Source organism: Microcaecilia unicolor, chromosome 2 (genome assembly GCF_901765095.1).
Source record: "Microcaecilia unicolor chromosome 2, aMicUni1.1, whole genome shotgun sequence".
Taxonomy (NCBI): Eukaryota; Metazoa; Chordata; class Amphibia; order Gymnophiona; family Siphonopidae; genus Microcaecilia; species Microcaecilia unicolor.
In genome coordinates, this window is record NC_044032.1 from 72,549,962 (window position 1) to 72,571,727 (window position 21,766).

Below are 21,766 nucleotides of genomic sequence, written 5' to 3' on the forward strand. Positions count from 1 at the left end.
CTTTCTTAACTGCTGCTGCACACTCAGCAGAGGGTTTCAACGTATCATCAACAATGACACCTAGATCACTTTCCCTGGTCAGTGACTCCTAATGTGGAACCCTGCATCACGTAGCTATAGTTCAGGTTCCTCTTTCCCACATGTATCACTTTGCACTTGCTCACATTAAATGCCATCTGCCATTTGGGTGGCCAGTCTCATAAGGTCTTCTTGTATTTACTTAAGTACAGTAGTTAGTTACATGTACTTAGTTAAAGTAGTGATTCTCAAGAAAATGGTTACTCATCTTTTGAGGGTTATACCTTCTCTCTCTCCCCCCCCCCCCCCCCCCAACTGCACTTCAAGGGTTAGTACATGACAAGAGTTCTTAAGGATCTGGTTTTAAGTTCACAGTATTTCAGATATTATTTGATCCATTTGGGAGTAGTGACAGAAAATCCAGTAAGTCCGCAGGCTATTTAAAGTCTCACATCATTTGCTGTAATTTAATATATATATTTTTTTGTTACATTTGTACCCCGCGCTTTCCCACTCATGGCAGGCTGAATGCGGCTTACATGGGGCAATGGAGGGTTAAGTGACTTACCCAGAGTCACAAGGAGCTGCCTGTGCCTGACGTGGGAATCAAACTCAGTTCCTCAGTTCCCCAGGACCAAAGTCCACCACCCTAACCACTAGGCCACTCCTCCACTCAATGTACTTAGTTAAAGTAGTGATATTAGTAGCCTAATGGTTAGTACGGTGGGCTGAGAACTGGGTAGGAAGCCAGCTGTGTTTGTTTCCCACTGCAGCTGCTTGTGCTTCTTGGGTGAGTCACTTACCGTCCCTTTTACCAAAGCTTAGCGTGTGCTAACAATCATGCATTACGAGTGTCTCAGAATTTAGTGTGCACTAAGCTTTAGTAAAAGGGCCTTTTAATGTTCCATTACCCCAGATACAAAACTTAGTTTGTGATCCAACTAGAGACAAAGAAAGTATGTGAATATAATATGTAAACTACTTTGGTTGTACCCCTGAAAGTTGGGTATATCAAGAATCTAATAATAAAATACTGTTCTTTGACACTAGTTTATGTGCCATTCTACTCAGATTTCATCTGTAATCCTATTACCAGACGTTTTATGATATATATATATATATGTATATATATATATATATATATATAAATATATGAAGTGGGCGCTAGGCAGGCATTCCCCCCACCGTCCCTCGGTGTTCCACAGTCTGCCCTCCCTCCATTTTTCAACACCCCCGCCCCTGCATTACGGCCCCGGTGGACCCCCCTTCCGTACACTGTCGACCCCTCCTTCCCGCTGAAAACCGCCCTCTGCTGCCATTGTCGACTACCTGTACTGACGGGGGACCCAAACCCCTGACAGCCGAAGTGCTGTTCTGCCTTTCGCGGATCTTCTCTTCAAGTTTCTGTGCATGCATCTGATTTCAGATGTTCTGTCGCACGCACAGAAACTTGAAGAGAAGATCATTGAGGAACCAGCGCCGCGAAGGGCAGAACAGGACTTCGGCTGTCGGGGGGTTGGGTCCCCCGACAGCACAGGTAGTCGACAACGGCGGCGGGGGGCGGTTTCCCTACTCCTCCCCTTGCCTCTGAATCAGCTGTCACTGACGTCAGTGCGTGCCTGCCTAGCAGAGCACCTCCGAGGGAGGCACGGTCCCAGGCACATTCGAACGCTGGAGGTGAGAATTATTGTATAGGATATATATATATATTGTTTTACATTTAATGCCTTATTTTTTCTTTCTGTTAGTGTTGAACCAGCTGCCTCTTCCATCTCCTTTACCTGCTACAACTACAAAAAGCCTCCTTTTCAATGGGCGAATAGCAGATGAGGTGAACTGCCTCTTGGCTTGCAGGGATGAAAATCTGGCTTCACAGCTTGTACATGGTCTCAACCAGGTCTCAACAGACCACATGTATGTACTTTGCACCCTTATTATATGGGTATATACTGAAGGAAAATCTATTGTGCGATTGAAATTCAAATAATGAAGATGACTTGTGTGGGCAGCATTAAAACGATATGCTCATTTCAGTTGCAGTCTTCAGTTTCTTTTTGTTCATATTGGATTAATTTATCAATGTTGCTAAAACTAGAATGAAGAATAAAAATATATAGTACTTTTAAGCAAATTAGTATGTTTCTAATTGTTTAGCAGTGTGCTTTCAAGCAGTTTTAAGTCCCGTTAAAATTTTAGGCACTTTATAGATTTGTTGTGTCAATGAATTGCTTGCTATCCTGAAAAGGACAATTTGCATTTGCTTTTTTATGATTTTCTCACCAGACTAATGGCAAATTCCTTGTCATCAAGCAGATGAATCCATCATGAATGGGTTGTGTCCACCTACCAGCAGGGGGAGATAGAGAGCACTGAAAAACCATAGTGCCTCTTGGCCAGCTAGCTCCATCTGCCTCTCAGTATTCTCTATCTCCCCAGCAGGGTTGGATGCAGCTTATTCAGCTCCTTCAGAAATCTGCCTGGGGTGGCTCCTGTGCTTTTGCCGGTTGTAGCAGGGGTGTTGTGGCTGGTGGTGGCCACTTTAAAGGCACATAGGTTCGCCCTTTCGCTGCCTTACCCGGCCCCAGATGTGGATGCAGGCATATAGGTTTGCCCTATCCCTGCCTTTCCCACACTCTTCTCTCTGGATGCAGGCACATTGGTTCGTTCTTTCCCTGCCTTTCCCACTCTCCTGAGCCTCTGGAGTGCCTCTATAGCTGTTGCCTCTAACGTTTCTCAGAGCGTTAAAAAAAACAACGTGCTTTTTAGTTCTGCGATTCTAAGGCTTCCTTCTGTCTGTGCAGCGTGACCGGAGCTCTGGGACTCGGTCTGGTGAGGTAAGAGAGTCTTGTAGCTCCTCCGGGTAGGGGCCGCGATCGGGATGTTTTTTAGCACGAATCCGGCCCGTGCATGGCGAGCGATGATTCTTCCGCTCGGTGGAGCTGTCAGCGGGCGCCATCTTGGATGGCTCGAACCCTGCAGGTGCGGAGGGGTCTGAGGCCGGAGGGGAGCCTCGGATGGAGGCTACTAGAGGAGCTGCTTACCCCGGATTGGAACCGGGAGGCCAGGGTGAGCCTTTCTCCCCTGAGTTTGTGTTCCTTTTACATAAAGCGTTCATGTTAAAAAGAGCTGTGCTGCAGATGTCTGACTCCTGCGTTGATACCTGGTTTCCCCTCCTGTGGAGACCAGCCAGCGTTTTTTCCCCAGACAGTTGGCCGCAAGACAAGCGCAGAAGGGTCAATTCCCCTTCAGAAAGTGCCCCCCCCCTCCGCCGCCGTGTCGGGCTCTGGGGATTCTACTACTACTCTCTGATCATCATCTTATAACTTTCACACTTAAAATCTCCTCCCTCCCAGTCCGTCCTATCTTATCTAATTTATTTAGGAATCTTCATGGTATTGACCCTTCATCTCTATCCTCCCATGTTTCAAACCTCCTCTCGACTGTGGCACCATCCACGTCTGTCAACGAGGCTGTTTTGTCTTACAACAATATTCTATCATCTGCCTTAAACACTCTTGCACCTTTGATGACCCGCCCTATAAGGCGTACAAACCCCAACCTTGGCTGACTTCTAATATCTGCTACCTACGTTCCTGTACCCGCTCCGCTGAACGCCTCTGGCGGAAATCTTGGGCCCCTGCTGATTTCTTACACTTTAAGTTCATGCTGACCTCCTTCCAATCTGCTCTTTTACCTCCTTCCAATCTGCTCTTTACACGCCAAACAGGATTATTATATCCAACTGACTAACTCTCTTGGCTCTAACCCTCGACTTCTCTTCACCACATTGACTCTCTCCTCAAGGTGCCCCCTCCCCCAACTCCCCCTTCATTATCTCCTCAGACCCTTGCTGAATTCTTTCACGACAAGGTTCAAAAGATAAACCTTGCATTCTCTACCTCGCCACCTCTCCCTCCACTAGTCCGTTCCCCTCTCTCTCCTTCCCCTCATTCCCTTTCCTCCTTTCCTGAAGTTACTATTGAGGAAACTACACTTCTCCTTTCTTCCTCAAAATGTACCACCTGTTCCTCTGATCCCATTCCCACCCATCTTCTTAATGCCATCTCTCCTGCTCTTATTCCTTTTATCTGTCACATTCTCCACCTCTCACTTTCCACTGCGATTGTCCCTGCTGCCTTTAAACATGCTGTGGTCACACCTCTCCTTAAGAAACCTTCACTTGACCCTACTTGTCCCTCTAATTACCGACCCATCGCCCTCCTTCTCTTTCTCTCCAAATTACTTGAGCGTGCTGTTCACCGCCACTGCCTTGATTTTCTCTCCTCGCATGCTATTCTTGACCCACTACAATCTGGTTTTCGCCCTCTCCACTCAACCGAAACTGCGCTTACTAAAGTCTCCAACGACCTATTACTGGCTAAATCCAGAGGTCAATATTCCATCCTCATTCTTCTTGATCTTTCCGCTGCTTTTGACACTGTCGATCACAGCATACTTCTCGATACTCTGTCCTCACTTGGATTCCAGGGCTCTGTCCTTTCCTGGTTCTCTTCCTACCTCTCCCTCTGCACCTTTAGTGTTCACTCTGGTGGATCCTCTTCTACTTCTATCCCTCTGCCTGTCGGCATACCTCAGGGTTCTGTTCTTGGTCCCCTCCTCTTTTCTATCTACACTTCTTCCCTTGGTTCATTAATCTCATCCCATGGCTTTTCCTACCATCTCTATGCTGATGACTCCCAAATCTACCTTTCTACCCCTGATATCTCACCTTGCATCCAAACCAAAGTTTCAGCGTGCTTGTCTGACATTACTACTACTACTTAACATTTCTAGAGCGCTACTAGGGTTACGCAGCGCTGTACAAATTAACAATTAAGGATGGTCCCTGCTCAGAAGAGCTTACAATCTAAAGGACGAAATGTCAAGTTGGGGTAAAGATTTCCTGAGAAGAGGTGTAGTGATTAGGTGCCGAAGGCGACATTGAAGAGGTGGGCTTTGAGCATTGATTTGAAGATGGGTAGGGAGGGGGCCCGGCGTATGGGCTCAGGGAGTTTGTTCCAGGCATGGGGTGAGGCGAGACAGAAAGGGCGGAGCCTGGAGTTGGAGGTGGTGGAGAAGGGTACTGACAGGAGGGATTTGTCTTGAGAGCGGAGGTTACGGGTAGGGACCTAAGGGGAGATGAGGGTAGAGAGGTAAAGAGGGGCTGCAGATCAAGTGCATTTGTAGGTTAGTAGGAGAAGCTTGAACTGTATGTGGTATCTGTTTGGGAGCCAGTGAAGTGACTTGAGGAGAGGGGTGATATGAGTATATCGGTTAAGGCGGAAGATAAGACGTGCGGCAAAGTTCTGGATGGACTAAAGGGGGGATAGATGGCTAAGTGGGAGGCCGGTCAGGAGTAGGTTGCAGTAGTCAAGGTGAGAGGTAATGAGAGAGTGGAAGAGAGTTCGGGTGGTGTGCTCGGAGAGGAAGGGGCGAATTTTGCTAATGTTATAGAGGAAGAAGCGACAGGTCTTGGCTATCTGCTGGATATGCACAGAGAAGGAGAGGGAGGAGTCGAAGATGACACCGAGGTTGTGGGCAGATGAGACGGGGCCGATGAGGGTGTTATCAACTGAGATAGAAAGTGAAGGGAGAGGGGAAGTAGGTTTGGGTGGGAAAACAATAAGTTCAGTCTTAGACATGTTCAGTTTCAGGTGGCGGTTGGACATCCATGCAGCAATGTCGGATAAGCAGGCCGATACTTTGGCCTGGGTTTCCGCAGTGATTTCTGGTGTGGAGAGATAAAGCTGGGTGTCGTCAGCATAAAGATGATAGTGGAAACCATGAGAAGAGATCAGGAAGCCTATGGAAGAGGTGTAGATTGAAAAAAGAAGGGGCCCAATGACAGATCCCTGAGGAACTCCAACAGAGAGCGGGATTGGGGAGGAGGACGAACCATGAGCGTGTACTCTGAAGGTACGATGGGAGAGCTAAGAGGAGAACCAGGAGAGGACAGAGCCCTGGAACCCAAAGGAGGACAGTGTGTCAAGAAGTAGGTTGTGATTGACAGTGTCAAAAGCGGCGGAGAGGTCGAGGAGGATGAGGATGGAGTAGTGACCTTTGGATTTGGCGAGGAACAGGTCATTGCAGACTTTAGATAGTGCCGTTTCTGTTGAGTGTAGGGGGGGCGAAAGCCGGATTGAAGTGGATCGAGGATGGCATGAGAGGAGAGAAAATCATTGCAGTTGCTGTGGATGGTGCGTTCAAGTATCGTGGAGCGGAAGGGTAGGAGGGAAATGGGGCGGTAGTTGGAGGGACAGGTAGGGTCAAGTGATGGTTTTTTGAGGAGTGGAGTGACCACAGCATGCTTGAAGGTGTTCGGGACATTGCTGTCTGGATGTCTCAACGCCACCTGAAATTAAACATGACCAAAACCGAGCTTCTCATTTTGCCCCCCAAACCCACCTCCCCGCTCCCCTCGTTTTCTATTTCTGTTGATGGCTCTCTCATTCTCCCTGTCTCCTCAGCTCGAAACCTTGGGGTCATCTTTGACTCTTCTCTCTCCTTCTCTGCTCATATCCAGCAGATTGCCAAGACCTGTCGTTTCTTTCTTTACAACATCCGTAAAATCCGCCCCTTTCTTTCCGAGCACTCTACCAAAACCCTCATCCACACCCTTGTCACCTCTCGCTTAGACTACTGCAATCTGCTTCTTGCTGGCCTCCCACTTAGTCACCTCTCCCCTCTCCAATCAGTTCAAAACTCTGCTGCCTGTCTCGTCTTCCGCCAGGGTTGCTTTACTCATACTACCCCTCTCCTCAAGTCGCTTCACTGGCTCCCTATCCGTTTTGGCATACTGTTCAAACTTCTTCTACTAACCTATAAATGTACTCATTCTGCTGCTCCCCAGTATCTCTCCACACTCGTCCTTCCCTACAACCCTTCCCATGCACTCCGCTCCATGGATAAATCCTTCTTATCTGTTCCCTTCTCCACTACTGCCAACTCCAGACTTCGTGCCTTCTGTCGCGCTGCACCCTATGCCTGGAATAAACTTCCTGAGCCCCTACGTCTTGCCCCATCCTTGGCCACCTTTAAATCTAGACTGAAAGCCCACCTCTTTAACATTGCTTTTGACTCGTAACCACTTGTAACCACTCGCCTCCAGCTACCCTTCTCTCCTCCTTCCTGTACACATTAATTGATTTGATTTGCTTACTTTATTTTTGTCTATTAGATTGTAAGCTCTTTGAGCAGGGACTGTCTTTCTTCTATGTTTGTGCAGCGCTGCGTATGCCTTGTAGCGCTATAGAAATGCTAAATAGTAGTAGTAGTGAGGAGCACTTGGCACACTTGGCTGTGTCTAAAATGGATGCCCTAGTCACGGCTGTGACAAAGAAGACTATCCCAGTAGAGGGAGGGGTCACCCTGAAGGACATGCAGGACCGGCCTCTGGAATCAGCAATGAAGCGGTCCTTTGAGATTTCAGGCCTAGCCTTACGGGCTTCTGTGTGCAGTTTATGCTGCTCGAGCCTGCCTCGCTTAGTTGCAACAGGCAGTGGAGCAGCCAGGAGATGGAGCGGAGCCCCTTGCAGAGGTGGCACCGCGGATGGTGTCAGCCTTGTCATTTTTGGCTGACGCCCTCTATGATCTGGTCAGAGCTTCGGCTAAACAGATGGCTGTGGCGTTGGCCGCTTGCTGCCTTCTATGGCTACAGCATTGGGTGGCTGACATGGCCTCTAAGCAAAGGTTGGTGAAGTTGCCCTTCCAGGGCCTTCTCCTATTTGGTGAGGATTTTGTCAAGGGATTGGAGGATGCTAAACCCCAGCGCCTATTCGAGGATAGGCCGTGGCCTTCTTCCAAGGATCAGGCAGTTCCCTCCTCTTACAGACCTTGCTTCCTTGAAGCTCGAAGGTACCGCCCGGGGCGTTCTGCTGGGTTTACTTCATGTGCCCGCTTTCAGCAGAGGAACTCCTTTCGCTCGGACAAATGTTCTGCAGCGGCCGGCTCAAAGGCTGGAGTTCATGGGTGACCCTCTCAATGATGGTGCACTGGCCCACTCCTCGATTCCTGCAGTTGGAGGACGTCTTTCCCTCTTTCTCGAGGAATGGGCCAAGATTACCTCAGATCAGTGGGTTTTGAACCTGATCAGAGATGGCTAGAGATTAGAATTCAATGCCCCGGTGAGAGACGTGTTTGTGGAGTCTCGATTCGGCTCTGCCGTGAAACGGGCGGCGGTAGAGGAGACCTTGCAAGGCTTGTTGCACCTCGGGGCGGTGGTCTCTGTGCCTCCTGCCGAGCTTGGCTATGGCTGTTACTCCATTTACTTTGTTGTGCCACGAAAAGGAGGGTCTTTTCGGCCCATACTCAATTTAAAGGAAGTCAACAAGTCACTGAGAGTGTGGCATTTTCGTATGGAAACCCTGTGCTCCGTCATTGCGGCAGCACAGCCAGGAGAGTTTCTCATGTCTCTGTTCCTGAAAGAAGCCTACTTGCACATTCCTATTTGGCCCCCTCACCACCGGTTTCTGTGGTTTGCGGTGTTGGGAAAACATTTCCAGTTTTGGGCCTTGCCTTTTGGCCTCGCCACAGCTCCCCGAACCGTTTCCAAGGTAATGGTGGTAGTAGCTGCCTTTCTCAGGCGAGAGTGTATCCGGGTTCACCCGTACCTCGACGACTGGCTCATCAGAGCGGACTCTGCAGAAGAGAGTCATCATGTAACTGCCAGAGTGGTCTCAGTACTTCAATCTCTGGGCTGGGTCATCAATATACACAAAAGTCACCTGACCCCCTCTCAATCTCTAGAATATTTGGGGTCCGGTTCGACACAGCCTCTGGGTTTGTCTTTCTATCCGAGCAAAAGCGGTGCAAGCTTCAGAACCAGGTCCGTCTGCTCCTGAGGATACCTCGCCCGCAAGCTTGGGACATAGTCCAGCTGTTGGGGTCGATGACGGCCACTTTGGAAGTGATGCTATGGGCGAGAGCGCACCTGAGACCTCTGCAGTGTTCCCTGCTTCAATGATGGTCTCCAATATCTCAGGATTACCAGCGCAGACTCACGTGGCTCCCTGCGGCCCGGCTCAGTTTGGAGTGGTGGCTCTCAGATAGAATGCTGCGGCGAGGAATGCCGCTAGTGCTCCCAGATTGGTGCTTGGTGGTAACAGATGCCAGCCTGAAGGGCTGGGGGCACATTGCCAGGGAAGGCATGCCTAGGGTCTCTGGACACCCGAGGAGTCGGAGTGGTCCATCAATCGCTTGAAGTTAAAAGCGATATTCCAGGTGCTTTTGGACTTTCACAGGACCCTGGAGGGACTGGCTGTCAGAGTTCTGTCGGACAGCACGACAGCGGTGGCTTACATAAATCGAGAAGGCGGCACTCAGTGTCAAGCACTGGCTGCAGAGGCCGCTCAGATATGCCATTGGGCCGAGCTACATCTGCAGTTTCTGACAGCAGCTCACTTTGCAGGTCAGAGCAACTTGCAAGCCGATTTTCTAAGCAGGCATCAAATCGACCCAGCGGAGTGGGAACTGGCAGACCAAGTGTTCCTTCAGATCTGTGCCAAATGGGGGACGCCCGTAGCGGATCTTATGGCATCAAGCGCAAATGCCAAATACTGTGCTTTTACAGCAGACGGAGAGATCCTTGCTTGGCGGGGTTGGATGCCTTGGCTCAACCCTGGCCTCAGGGCCTCCTGTATGTGTTCCCTCCTTGGCCCTTGATAGGGCGAGTACTCCTGCGGATTCGGCTACATCATGGAGCGGTGGTTCTCATTGCCCCGGATTGGCCCAGGCGGCCATGGTATGCGGACCTCCGGCAGATGCTGGTGGAGGCTCCCCTTCCTTTACCTCTGGTACCGCACCTGTTGTCACAAGGGCCGGTAACCATGGAGGACGCCTGCCGCTTTGGTCTTACGGCATGGCTTATTGAGAGGGCGCAATTGAGAGACAATTTCTATTCCAACAAGGTCATCTCCACTCTCCTTCATGCCCACAAGCGTTCCACTTCTGTTGCCTATGCTCGGATTTGGCCCCAGTTTGAGGCTTGGTGTGCTGCTAAAGCGATTACTCCCATGCGGGCCGATACTTGACTTTTTGCAGGATGGTTTACAAAAAGGCTAGACTTATAATTCTCTGCGTGTTCAAGTGGCAGCCTTAGTATGTTTTCGGGGGGAAGGTGGTTGGCCTCTCCCTGGCTGCTTATCTGGATGTGGCACGGTTTCTTAGAGGGGTGCTTTGGCTCCGTCGTCCCGTGCAGGCTTCTTGTCTGGCTTGTAACCTGGGGTTAGTTTTAAAGGCCCTTCAGTGTTCGCCCTTCGAGCTGCTTAGGCGAGCTTCGGAAAAGGATGCGATTCTAAAGACGATTTTTTTGGTGGCCATTACATTGGCGAGACTGGTGTCTGAGCTCTAGACGCTGTCCTGTCGAGACCCATTTCTGCAATTCTCAGAGTCCGGAATTATGGTACGTACGGTGCCTTCCTTTCTGCCTAAGGTGGTTTCAGCGTTTCACCTAAACCAGCCTATTTTCCTGCCCTCCTTTTTCTAGAGAGGAGTTTCTGGAATCTTTTGGGCAATTGCACCTTCTAGATGTGCGAAGGGCTCTGTTGCAATATCTGCACATGTCAAATGCTTTCAGGAGCTCTGATCACCTTTTTGTTTTGTTGTCAGGTCCTTGCAGAGGGTCTTCAGCGTCTAAAGCTACTCTGGCTCGTTGTCTCAAAGAAGCTATTTTTTTCAGTATATTTGCTGTCTGGCTGGCCTCTCTTCAAGAGATATGCAATGCAGCGACATGGGCGTCTTAAAGTCTCATTTGCCCGACATTACAGGCTGAATGTGGCTGCCAGGAGGGATGCGCATTTTGGAGCACAAGTGCTGGCGCGTGGTGTGGCCTGTTCCCACCCTATCTAGGGATTGCTTTGATACATCCCATTCGTAATGGATTCATCAGCTTGATGACAAGGAAGGGAAAATTAGGCTCTTACCGTGGTAATTTTCTTTCCTTTAGTCATAGCAGATGAATCCATGAGCCCGCCCTGATTGATTGATTGTTTGATTGATTAATGCTGTTTTGGGTTCAGTTTTTCCTGTAGATATGTTCCCTCATTGGGAGAAGCTTGAAAACAGTCTTCAGGATTTCTGTTCTGTTACAGGAGGTTGAGTTCGTCCCTCCTTTGAGTTACTGCTCCTGTTCTGGGCTGTTCGTTCGCTGTGAGGAAAGTTCATGTTGTTCTACTTTGCGGTGTAACACTGCTTTGGAAGCTTCAAATACTGAGAGGCAGATGTAGCTAGCTGGCCAAGAGTGGCCTAGTGGTTAGAGTGGTGGACTTTGGTCCTGGGGAACTGGATTCAATTCCCACTGCAGGCACAGGCAGCTCCTTGTGACTCTGGGCAAGTCACTTAACCCTCCATTGCTCCAGGTACAAATAAGTACCTGTATATAATATGTAAGCCGCATTGAACCTGCTATGAGTGGGAAAGCGCGGGGGTACAATGTAAGAAAAAAAAGAGGCACTGTGGTTTTTCAGTGCTCTCTATCTCCCTCTGCTGGTAGGTGGACACAACCCATTCGTAATGGATTCATCTGCTATGACTAAAGGAAAGAAAATTACCAAGGTAAGAACCTAATTTTCCCTTTTTTCTGCATAAGTATTGAAGCCAACAGTGATAGATTACGAGCCAGTTCAACAGCATGTTTATCCTTGCCAGTCTAGTCATCCATAACGCTCATCAGACGACGTAGCACAAGAGCCCGATAATGTTGTTTGAAATTGGCTATTATGCCCTGATCCAGAGGTTGGATCAGAGAGGTAGTAGTTGGTGGCAAGAAGACCACCTTGACGTTAGATAGCCTGACGACATCCCTGTGTGCAGCATAATTATCACAAAGCAACAAAATCTGATGCTTTTGTGCCCACATTCTAGTGTCTAACTTCTTTAGCCACTGCTTCCAAATTTCCTCAGTCATCCATGAATTTGCGTTAGCCTCATATGACACAGGAAGTCGCTTAACTTTCTTGAAGCAACGGGGCTGTTTGCTCTTTCCAGTGAGGAGGGGTTAGAACTTTTCACTCCCATCCATATTGCATCAAAGGAGGATCGTCAGTCGATCCTTCAACGTTTTACCTCCAGTAGTTTCGGCATGTTTGAATGCAAGTGTTCCATCAGGAACCGCTCACCAGTAGAGACCGTTTTCGTCAGCATTGAAAATGTCACGAGGTGCAAACTCGTTCAAGATGGTAGGAAGAGCTGAAACAACGGGGGAAGGCCGACAGTTGCACAAGAGCTTATGGTTCGGAATAAGGTATCTTGCAAAGATATCGCCCAAATAGAGAAGATAGGGTTTATTGATAGTATGAAAAAGAGACTGTAGTGGATTCGATGTCCATAAGTAAAAAAAACAAAAACTGGACAAAAGATAGCAAATTAGTACTGTCAAGTAATCAACATGCTGTAATAAGGAATAACAAGTCTAGCTTGAAGTTTCTATATGCAAATGCTAGGAGCCTAAGACATAAGATGGGAGAATTGGAATATATTGCACTGAGTGAAGAATTGGGCATAATAGGCATCTCTGAGACCTGGTGGAAGGAGGATAACCAGTGGGACATTGTCATGCCGGGGTACTACTACTACTACTTAACATTTCTAGAGCACTACTAGGGTTATGCAGGGCTGTACATAATAAACCAAGAAGGACGGTCCCTGCTCAAAGGAGCTTACAATCTAAAGAACGAAATGTCAAGTTGGGCAGTCTAGATTTCCTGAGTAGAGGTTAGGTGCCGAAAGCGACATTGAAGAGGTGGGCTTTAAGCAGAGATTTGAAGATGGGCAGGGAGGGGGCCTGGCGTATGGGCTCGGGGAGTTTGGTCTTAAAAAAAAAAACTCCACACTACTAAACTTCTCATTGACATTGCCATGAATCCCAACAAGCAGATGCATAGGAGACCTATGACTGATAAGGCTCCCTCATTACACAAAAGGCTTGTCCTATAAGAACGAGGAGTAGCCGAATGACCTGAGGTCTTTTTTCTCCACTTTTCTTTGTGTTATCTACCAGTGTGTCCCTCAAACACGTTGCACAGTAGGTAGGATTGTGAGATTATTGTTGATTTTAATTACCCCCATATACACTGGGTTAATGTAACAGGGCACACTAGGGAGGTAAACTTCCTTGATGAAATAAAGAACAGTTTTATGGAGCAGCTAGTACAGGAGCCGACGAGAGAAGGAAAAATTCTAGACTTAGTCATTTGTGGAGCGCACAATCTGGTACAGGAGGTAACGATCCGGGGGCTGCTTGACAACAGTGATCATAACATGATCGCCTTTGAAATTTGCTTTCAAAAAGGTAAACATAGGAATTCAAATATGTTAGCGTTTAACTTTAAAAAAGGAGACTATGATAAAATGAGAAGAACGGTAAAAAAAAACAAAAAACTTGGAGGAGCGACTGAGAGGTTTAGAAACTTACAACAGGGGTGGATGCTGTTCAAAAACACCATCCTGGAGGCCCAGGCCAAACATATTCCAAGTATCAGAAAAGGAGGATGGAAAACTAAACGACAGCCGTCATGGTTAAAAAAATGAGGTAAAGGAGGCTATTGGAGCTAAAAAGGAATCCTTCAGAAAATGGAAGAAGGAACCGAATAAAGAAAATAAGTGACATAAGGATTGTCAAGTCAGGTGCAAAGCGCTGATAAGAAAGGCAAAGTGGGATTTTGAAAGAAAGATAGCGTTAGAGGCGAAAACTGATAGTAAAATTTTTTTTTAGATACATTAATAGCAGGAAGCCGGCAAAAGAATCGATTGGCCCGCTGGGTGACCCGGGGTGTAAAAGGGGTGATCAAAGAGAACAAAGAAATAGCAGAAAAACTAAATGAGTTGTTTGCCTCGGTCTTCACCGAGGAAGATTTGGGAGGATTACCGGTTCCGTACAGGGTATTTGAGGCTGACGAGTCGGAAAAACTTAATGAAATATCTGTAAACCTGGAAGACGCCTAATGGAGCAGTTTGGCAAACAGAAGAGTAGCAAATCTCCAGGACCGGATGGTATTCATCCCAGGGTACTGATAGAACTAAAATTTGAGCGGGCAGACCTACTGTTTGTGATTTGTAATTTATCCTTAAAATTGAGCGTAGTACTGGAAGATTGGAGGTGGCCAATGTAACGCTGATATTTAAAAAAGGTTCCAGAGGAGTTGCGGGAAATTATGGACCGGTGAGTTTGATGTCGGTGCCGGGCAAAATGGTAGAGACTATTATCAAGAACAAAATTACAGAGCACATTCAAAAGCATGGACTAATGGGACAAAGTCAGCATGGATTTAGTGAAGGGAAGTCTAGCCTCACCAATCTGCTGCATTTCTTTGAAGGGGTAAACAAACAAGTGGACAAAGGTGAGCAGGTTGATATTGTGTATCTAGATTTTCAGAAGGCGTTTGATAAAGTCCCTCATGAAAGACTACAGAGGAAATTAGAGGGACATGGGATCGGGGGTAGTGTCTTACTGTGGATTAAAAACTGGTTGAAAGATAGGAAACGGAGAGTAGGGTTAAAAGGTCAATATTCGCAATGGAGAAGGGTAGTTAGTGGGGTCCCTCAGGGATCTGTGCTGGATCCTCTGCTTTTTAACATATTCATAAATGACCTAGAGATGGGGGTAACTAGTGAGATGGCCGATAGGAGCCCTAATGAAGAGCTCCGGAGCTAAGAAAGCTCCAGGACAGGTCTGGCCTCCTGAGCCACAGCCCGGAGAGAAATCCGAGCGACTAACGGTGGGGAGACAAGAAGGGTGAGCCGTAGCCGCATTTGACGGCTTCGGGCAGCCACCCCAGCAGCCACACCGACCAGACCACGCGGCCAATGGGGAGTATGGCGGTGGACACAGCCCGCAACCTGCAACCACGCGGCGAGTAAGAAAAGACCTGACCGCACTTCTGCAGACGAGGAGTTTGCGGAGCCAGCTGTAGCTGCCGCAAGCAACTGCCCACGACCACGCTGCGGTCTCATTGAATTTCAGTTTAGAAGTGCGGGAGATCTGCGAGCAAATACAACGGGGCCGGGCCACCCTGAGGACCGACTTCGGACCCTGCCGCCCGAATTTGGCGCCGCTCAAGCCCCAACCCTCACTCACCAGCATCGCTGAATGGGATCGGAATATTGATCCCAGCGACAGCCTGAGCTCTGCACTCCCGATAGTGTCCGGTTACCAGAAGATCAGCAGGACTCACTGCAGTGATCCAGGCACCGATATCCACGTAGAAGATCAGGTGGAGAAGGCACCGGTCGATCGGGAGGCAACGGAGGAGCCAGACTAGGTCGACCAAGAACGACGCGAGACAGATCTACCTGCTGTATTACATCTACCTGAGAGGATCTATTCCTAAAGGAGACACTTGTGCGGAGCGAAGGTCCAGCCCGGAGGAAGCCGCGCAATCCTCGGGTGGAAAGGCCCAAAGCCGTGCGATCCGACCGGAGCTAGAAATTCACGTGGAGCCCAACCGGTGTGGCTCCCAGACAGCGGCGACCTGTTTCCGGGTAGAAAGGGCCAGCTGTACCTTTCTGGGAAGACCATACAAGACCGGAGCGACACGCTGAAAGTTTGGCGGGGAGATGCTGACTGATCGTACGCGGAAGCCAAAGGAGAGAATCAGAGACAGGTACCGCACGCCAAGCTCCAGGGTGAGGACATTGGACGAGCGGAGGTATAACTCCTGGGATTACATCTCGTGAGCGATGCCAGGTTTGAATAGTCTGAAGTACTGCAGCATGAACTCTTGCCTTACAGACTCCCCCTGAATACTCTAAATGCCTGATACACCCTAAAAGCTTTGTATGCTCTAGATGCTCTATATCTGTCGGGTGATACTTCGGATAACTGCTTTAAATGCTTTAACTACTTTATATGCTTTAAATGCTTGAAGTTCTGTAATATGAACTTTGCTTTGCAGATTTATGTGGGTGCTCTAGATACTCGATACACCCTAAATGCTTGGCATGATCTAGATGCTTTATATGTGCCTGGGTTATACTTCAGAGAATTACGTTAAACGCTTTATGCTTTAAATGCTTTGCATGCTTTTAATACTTTCTTTGCTCTAAAAGCTATATGTGTATCTGAACTACACTTCGGATGAGAACTGCACCACGGACTGCAAGCACAATTCGTGCCTTATAAGTTCTAAATGCTTTACGCTTTAATTGCTCTATCTTCCCGTAAATACCTCACAGCATCCGCGCTGTATTTGCAACACAACCTTGTTCTGATACTAGAAACAGAATTATAAACTATTATAGCTAACATTCTGCGGAACTAAGCATGTTAATCATTGTACTACTGAAGCTACTCCTGACTATTGTCTCTCTTTAACCCACCACACACTCACACCCCCCAGCACAGACAACAATACTCCCACAATACACAAACCACCCACTCAACACATACACAATATGCCTACCCAAAAAATGGCACGAAAAACCCACTACTCATAGACACTGTCAACAGAAAGGAAAGAAAGGACCTAACAATCTCACGTACCAACAAGACAGACAATTGATAGAAATCATCACTACCTTGAACCCAGTTGAAACCCACCAATTAATACAAATAGGCTACATCAACGCCAGATCAGCAGTCAAGAAAATCACGATACTAACCGACTGGATCACAGATGACCACCTCGATTTCTTACTTATTAGCGAAACTTGGATCCATGACACCAAAGACCCCATAATCTTAGAACTCTGTCCTCCAGGATACAAAATTACTCACTGGACGAGGAATGGAAAAAGAGGAGAAGGCATAGCTATAATCTACAAATCTCAATTCACAATCACAACAACAGCAGAATCCATTCTCCCCCAACTCGAAATAGCCTCAGTCAGAATCAACCACCCAACCTTACATGGCCACCTAAACTTAATTCTTTTCTACAGACCCCTGGGCAAATGAGAAGATTCACAAACGCATTTTATAGATTTCATATCGAATACCTCTGTTTCCACCCAGAACCTTCTCATAGCAGGAGACATCAATCTTCACCTTGAAGATACAAACCTAAGCAACACACGTGAATGCAAGGACTTCCTCCAATTATGGGAGCTCCACTGGCCAAACATGCAACCCACCCACAACAAAGGACACACACTAGATATCATTACCTATAAAGTCTCATCAGAAACAAATCTCACACTATTAGATACAAAATGGACAGCCACGCCATGGTCCGATCACAACAAAGCAAACCTCTCCCTTCACTGGAAAACAAAAAAGTTACAACAAAAACAAGAGCAACAAACCTATACCACGAGAGGCAAAATAGACCCAATAACATTGTGGCAACAATTCTACACCGACAAATGGACAATACCTACAGACTCACCCCAATTTCTCCAAGAATGGGACAACAGATGCAGAACAGTACTAGACAATATAGCACCACTGCAAACCAGAACCTCACATAGAAAAAACTCGATACCATGGTTTAACGAAGAACTCTAAGAACTAAAAACACAGGTCAGAAGATTAGAGCGTGGAACAAGAAAAAAGACGAACACACACTCAAAGCCTGGAAACAACTACAAAGAAAATATAAATATACTATCAGACAAACTAAAAGAACTTATTATAAAACCAAAATAGGACCAAACTACAAGGACACACACAAACTCTTCTCACTTGTAAACAAACTACTAAATACTACACCGGTAACCACGTATAACATAGACACCCCATCTGCAACCAATCTTGCGAACTACTTCAATGAAAAAATTATAAAGCTCTGACTCATGATACCTACCAACATGACTGACTACACAAACATCCTGGAATGTCTAGACTCAATACCCGGGGAACACCCAGCAGATCGATCATGGACCAACTTTGACTCGCTCTCGTTAGATGAAATCTCACAAGGGCTCGGAAGATATGTCAAATTGCAATGCAAACTAGACATCTGCCCTACCAATCTAATAAGATCTGCCCCTAAACAATTCAAAACAGACCTCACGAAACACATAAACCACAGGCTTCAAAATGGACTCTTCCCCACGGACAAAGGAAACATCTTACTTACTCCTCTGCCAAAAGACACTAAGAAAAGCACAATGGACCCAACCAACTGTCGCCCAGTAGCATCTATCCCGCTCATAACCAAACTCATGGAGGGCATAGTGAAGAAACAACTTACTGAATATCTAAATAAACACTCAATTCTGCACGAGTCTCAATCAGGATTTCGATCAAATCACAGCACTGAAACTGTTTTAGTGTCTGCAATGAACTCATTCAAACAAGCAATTGCAACTGGTACAACATACTTCTCTTACAATTTGATATGTCCAGTTCCTTCGACATGGTTAATCATGGAATACTATTACATATACTAGAATACTTCGGAGTAGGAGGCACAGTCCTCAAATGGTTCAGAGGATTCCTGACCACAAGATCGTACCAAGTAACAGCGAACACGGACACATCAGCCCCATGGATACCTGAATGCGGAGTTCCCCAAGGATCCCCCCTCTCACCAACCCTCTTTAACCTAATGATGTTACCTTTAGCTAAACTTCTAGCCAATCAGAACCTCAACCCCTACATATATGCAGATGATGTCATGATCTGTATCCCGTTTAAACACAATCTGAATGAAATCACCAACGAGATCAACCAAAGCCTCCAAATCATGCACTCCTGGGCGGATGCCTTCCAGCTAAAACTCAATGCAGAAAAGACACAATGTCTTGTACTCATCTCACAATATAATACAAACAACTTCACCACCATAATCACACTGTATTGTTCTCTTCCCGTCTCACAAAATCTGAAAATCCTTGGAGTTACCATTGATAGAAACCTCACTCTCGATACCCACGTGAAGAATACAATGAAAAAAATGTTCTTCTCCATGTGGAAACTCAAGAGTAAAACCGTTCTTCCCGAGATACATCTTCCGTACCCTCCCTAGTACAATCTATGGTAATATGTCACTTGGACTACTGCAATGCACTATACGCTGGCTGTAAAGAGCAAACTATCAAAAAACTCCAAACAGCCCAGAACACCGCCGCCAGACTCATATTTGGGAAAACTAAATATGAAAGTGCAAGACCCCTAAGAGAGAAACTTCACTGGCTCCCACTTAAGGAATGCATCACGTTCAAGATATGCATGATTGTACACAAAATCATCCATGCAGACGTCCCAACCTACATGCTAAATCTCGTGAACCTGCCTCCCAGAAACGCCAAAAGATCAGCCCGCAAATTCCTCAATCGGCACTTCCCCAGCTGTAAAGGACTAAAATACAAACTGTTACATTGCACTACCTTCTCCCACATGAGCATGCAACTGTGGAATGCATTACCTAAAGATTTGAAAACTATTGACGAAATAACCAACTTTCGAAAATCTCTGAAGACTTGCCTCTTCAACAAGGCCTACAAAGAAAACCCATAACCCACTTAAATACTTCACCAACCCAACCAGTTAAGACAATCTACCTTCTATACTTACCCAACTAACTCTTGTCTATTCCCCCACCTAATCCTGTATCTGATATCATGTAATGTCAATACCATAACAAGACTGTAAGCCACATTGAGCCTGCAAATAGGTGGGAAAATGTGGGATACAAATGCAATAAATAAATAAAATAAATGACACAAAGTTATTCAAAGTCGTCAAGTCGCAGGAAGATTGTGAAAAATTACAAAAGAACCTTACGAGACTGGGAGACTGGGTGACTAAATGGCAGATGACGTTTAATGTGAAAAAGTACAAAGTGATGCATGTGGGAAAGAGGAACCCAAACTATAGCTACGTCATGCATGGTTCAGCGTTAGGAGTCACGGACCAAGAAAGGGATCTAGGTGTCATTGTTGATGATATGTTGAAACCTTCTGCTCAGTGTGCTGCTGCGGGTTGGGAAGCAAATAGGATGTTGGGTATTATTAGGAAAGGGATGGAAAACAAAAATGAGATATTATTCTGCCATTCTATCGCGCCATAGTGCCACCGTACCTTGAGTATTGTGTGCAATTCTGGTCGCCGCACCTCAAAAAAGATATAGTGGAGTTAGAAAAGGTGCAGAGAAGGGCAATAAAGATGATACAGAGGATGGGACGACTTCCGTATGAGGAAAGGCTGACGAGGCTGGGGCTCTTCCTTGGAGAAAAGGTGGCTGAGGGGAGATATGATAGAGGTCTATAAGATGAGTGGAATGGAAAGGGTCGATGTGGAGCGTCTGTTTACGCTTTCCGAAAATACTAGGACAAGGGGGCATGTGATGAAGCTGCAGTGTAGTAAATTTATAATGAATCGGAGGAAATTTTCTTCACTCAATGCATAGTTATCTCTGCCGCCGAGCGCCGATGATGGGCACCGAAAGAAAACCAAAAAGCACCTTCATCGGTCGCCCACGGCGCACGGGACTACCAGCTTCGGCGTCTCCAGAGAGGATTTGACACCGAGGAAATGGCAGTGCCGAGAGGAGCGTTCCTCCTCGGTTGAAGAGGTGTCGCTGCGTCAGTCCGTTGGTGCTTCGGTACTGTCTCCTGGACCCGAGCAGCTTCCGGCACGGACACCCACACCGGCCCCCCTGCCTTTCCCAACAGCGGCCTTGACGAGTGCCTCCGAGCCATCCTTCCGGGGATTCTGGAAGGGCTGATGTGCCAGGCTCTGCCGGCACCGGGGGTGCTTGCGCCCCCAGCGCCGTTGATGGAGGCGCCGGTGTGCTGTAGCCCGATTCCGCGGCCCCCGACGCCACTTGTGGTACCGATGTCGACCACCATGCAGGTGGAGTCCCCGTCGACGTCAATGGAGGGAGCGTTATCCCCGCCGGCGCGGGAGTCCATCGCTCGACGCCATCACCGGGGACTTGGTTCCTCGCAGTCGAGACGGGCCCGGTTGAGGTCTGAGCTACAAGAGCTCATGTCCGACACCGAGGAAGAGGCCTCGTGGGGGGAGGAGGAGGACCCCAGATATTTCTCCTCAGAGGTGTCTGAGGGCCTTCCCTCCGACCCCACTCCTTCACCGGAGAGGAAGCTCTCGCCCCCTGAGAGCCTCTCCTTTGCCTCCTTCGTCAGGGATATGTCTATATGCATTCCCTTTCCCGTGGTCTCTGTGGATGAGCCGAGGGCTGAGATGCTCGAGGTCCTCGACTATCCATCACCACCTAGAGAGTCTTCCACGGTGCCGTTGCACAATGTCCCCAAAGAGACACTGCTTCGGAACTGGCTGAAGCCATTATCTAACCCCACCATCCCCAAGAAAGCGGAGTCCTAATACAGGATCCACTCTGACCCAGAGTTGATGCGGCCTCAATTGCCTCATGACTCGGCGGTCGTGGACTCTGCTCTCAAGAGAGCACGGAGTTCGAGGGATACCGCTTCGGTGCCCCCGGGGCGGGAGTCTCGCACTCTGGACTCGTTTGGGAGGAAGGCCTACCAGTCTTCCATGCTCGTGACCCGCATTCAGTCATACCAGCTCTACACGAGCATTCACATGTGGAACAATGTGTGGCAACTGGCGGACCTGGTTGACAAGCTCCCTCCGGAGCAGTCCAGGCCCTTTCAGGAGGTGGTCAGGCAGCTGAAGGCGTGCAGAAAGTTCTTGTCCAGGGGTATCTATGACACCTGTGGTGTGGCATCTTGAGCTGCTGCCCAAGGTATAGTGATGCGCAGACTCTCATGGCTGCGTGCCTCTGACCTGGACAACCGCACCCAGCAATGACTGGCGGATGTCCCTTGCCGGGGGGATAATATTTTCGGTGAGAAGTTCGAGCAGTTGGTGGACCAACTACACCAGCGGGAA

At 47.8% G+C, this 21,766-nt stretch overlaps 1 protein-coding gene across 1 annotated transcript in view; it reads left to right on the plus strand.

Annotated features, from left to right (window-relative positions):
- The window catches only part of NIPBL (NIPBL cohesin loading factor), a 1,064,356-nt gene that overhangs the window by 57,985 nt on the left and 984,605 nt on the right, over positions 1 to 21,766 (plus strand). Inside the window, 1 exon segment of the mRNA XM_030191924.1 lies at positions 1,767 to 1,932. Coding sequence (XP_030047784.1) covers positions 1,767 to 1,932 — 166 coding nt within the window.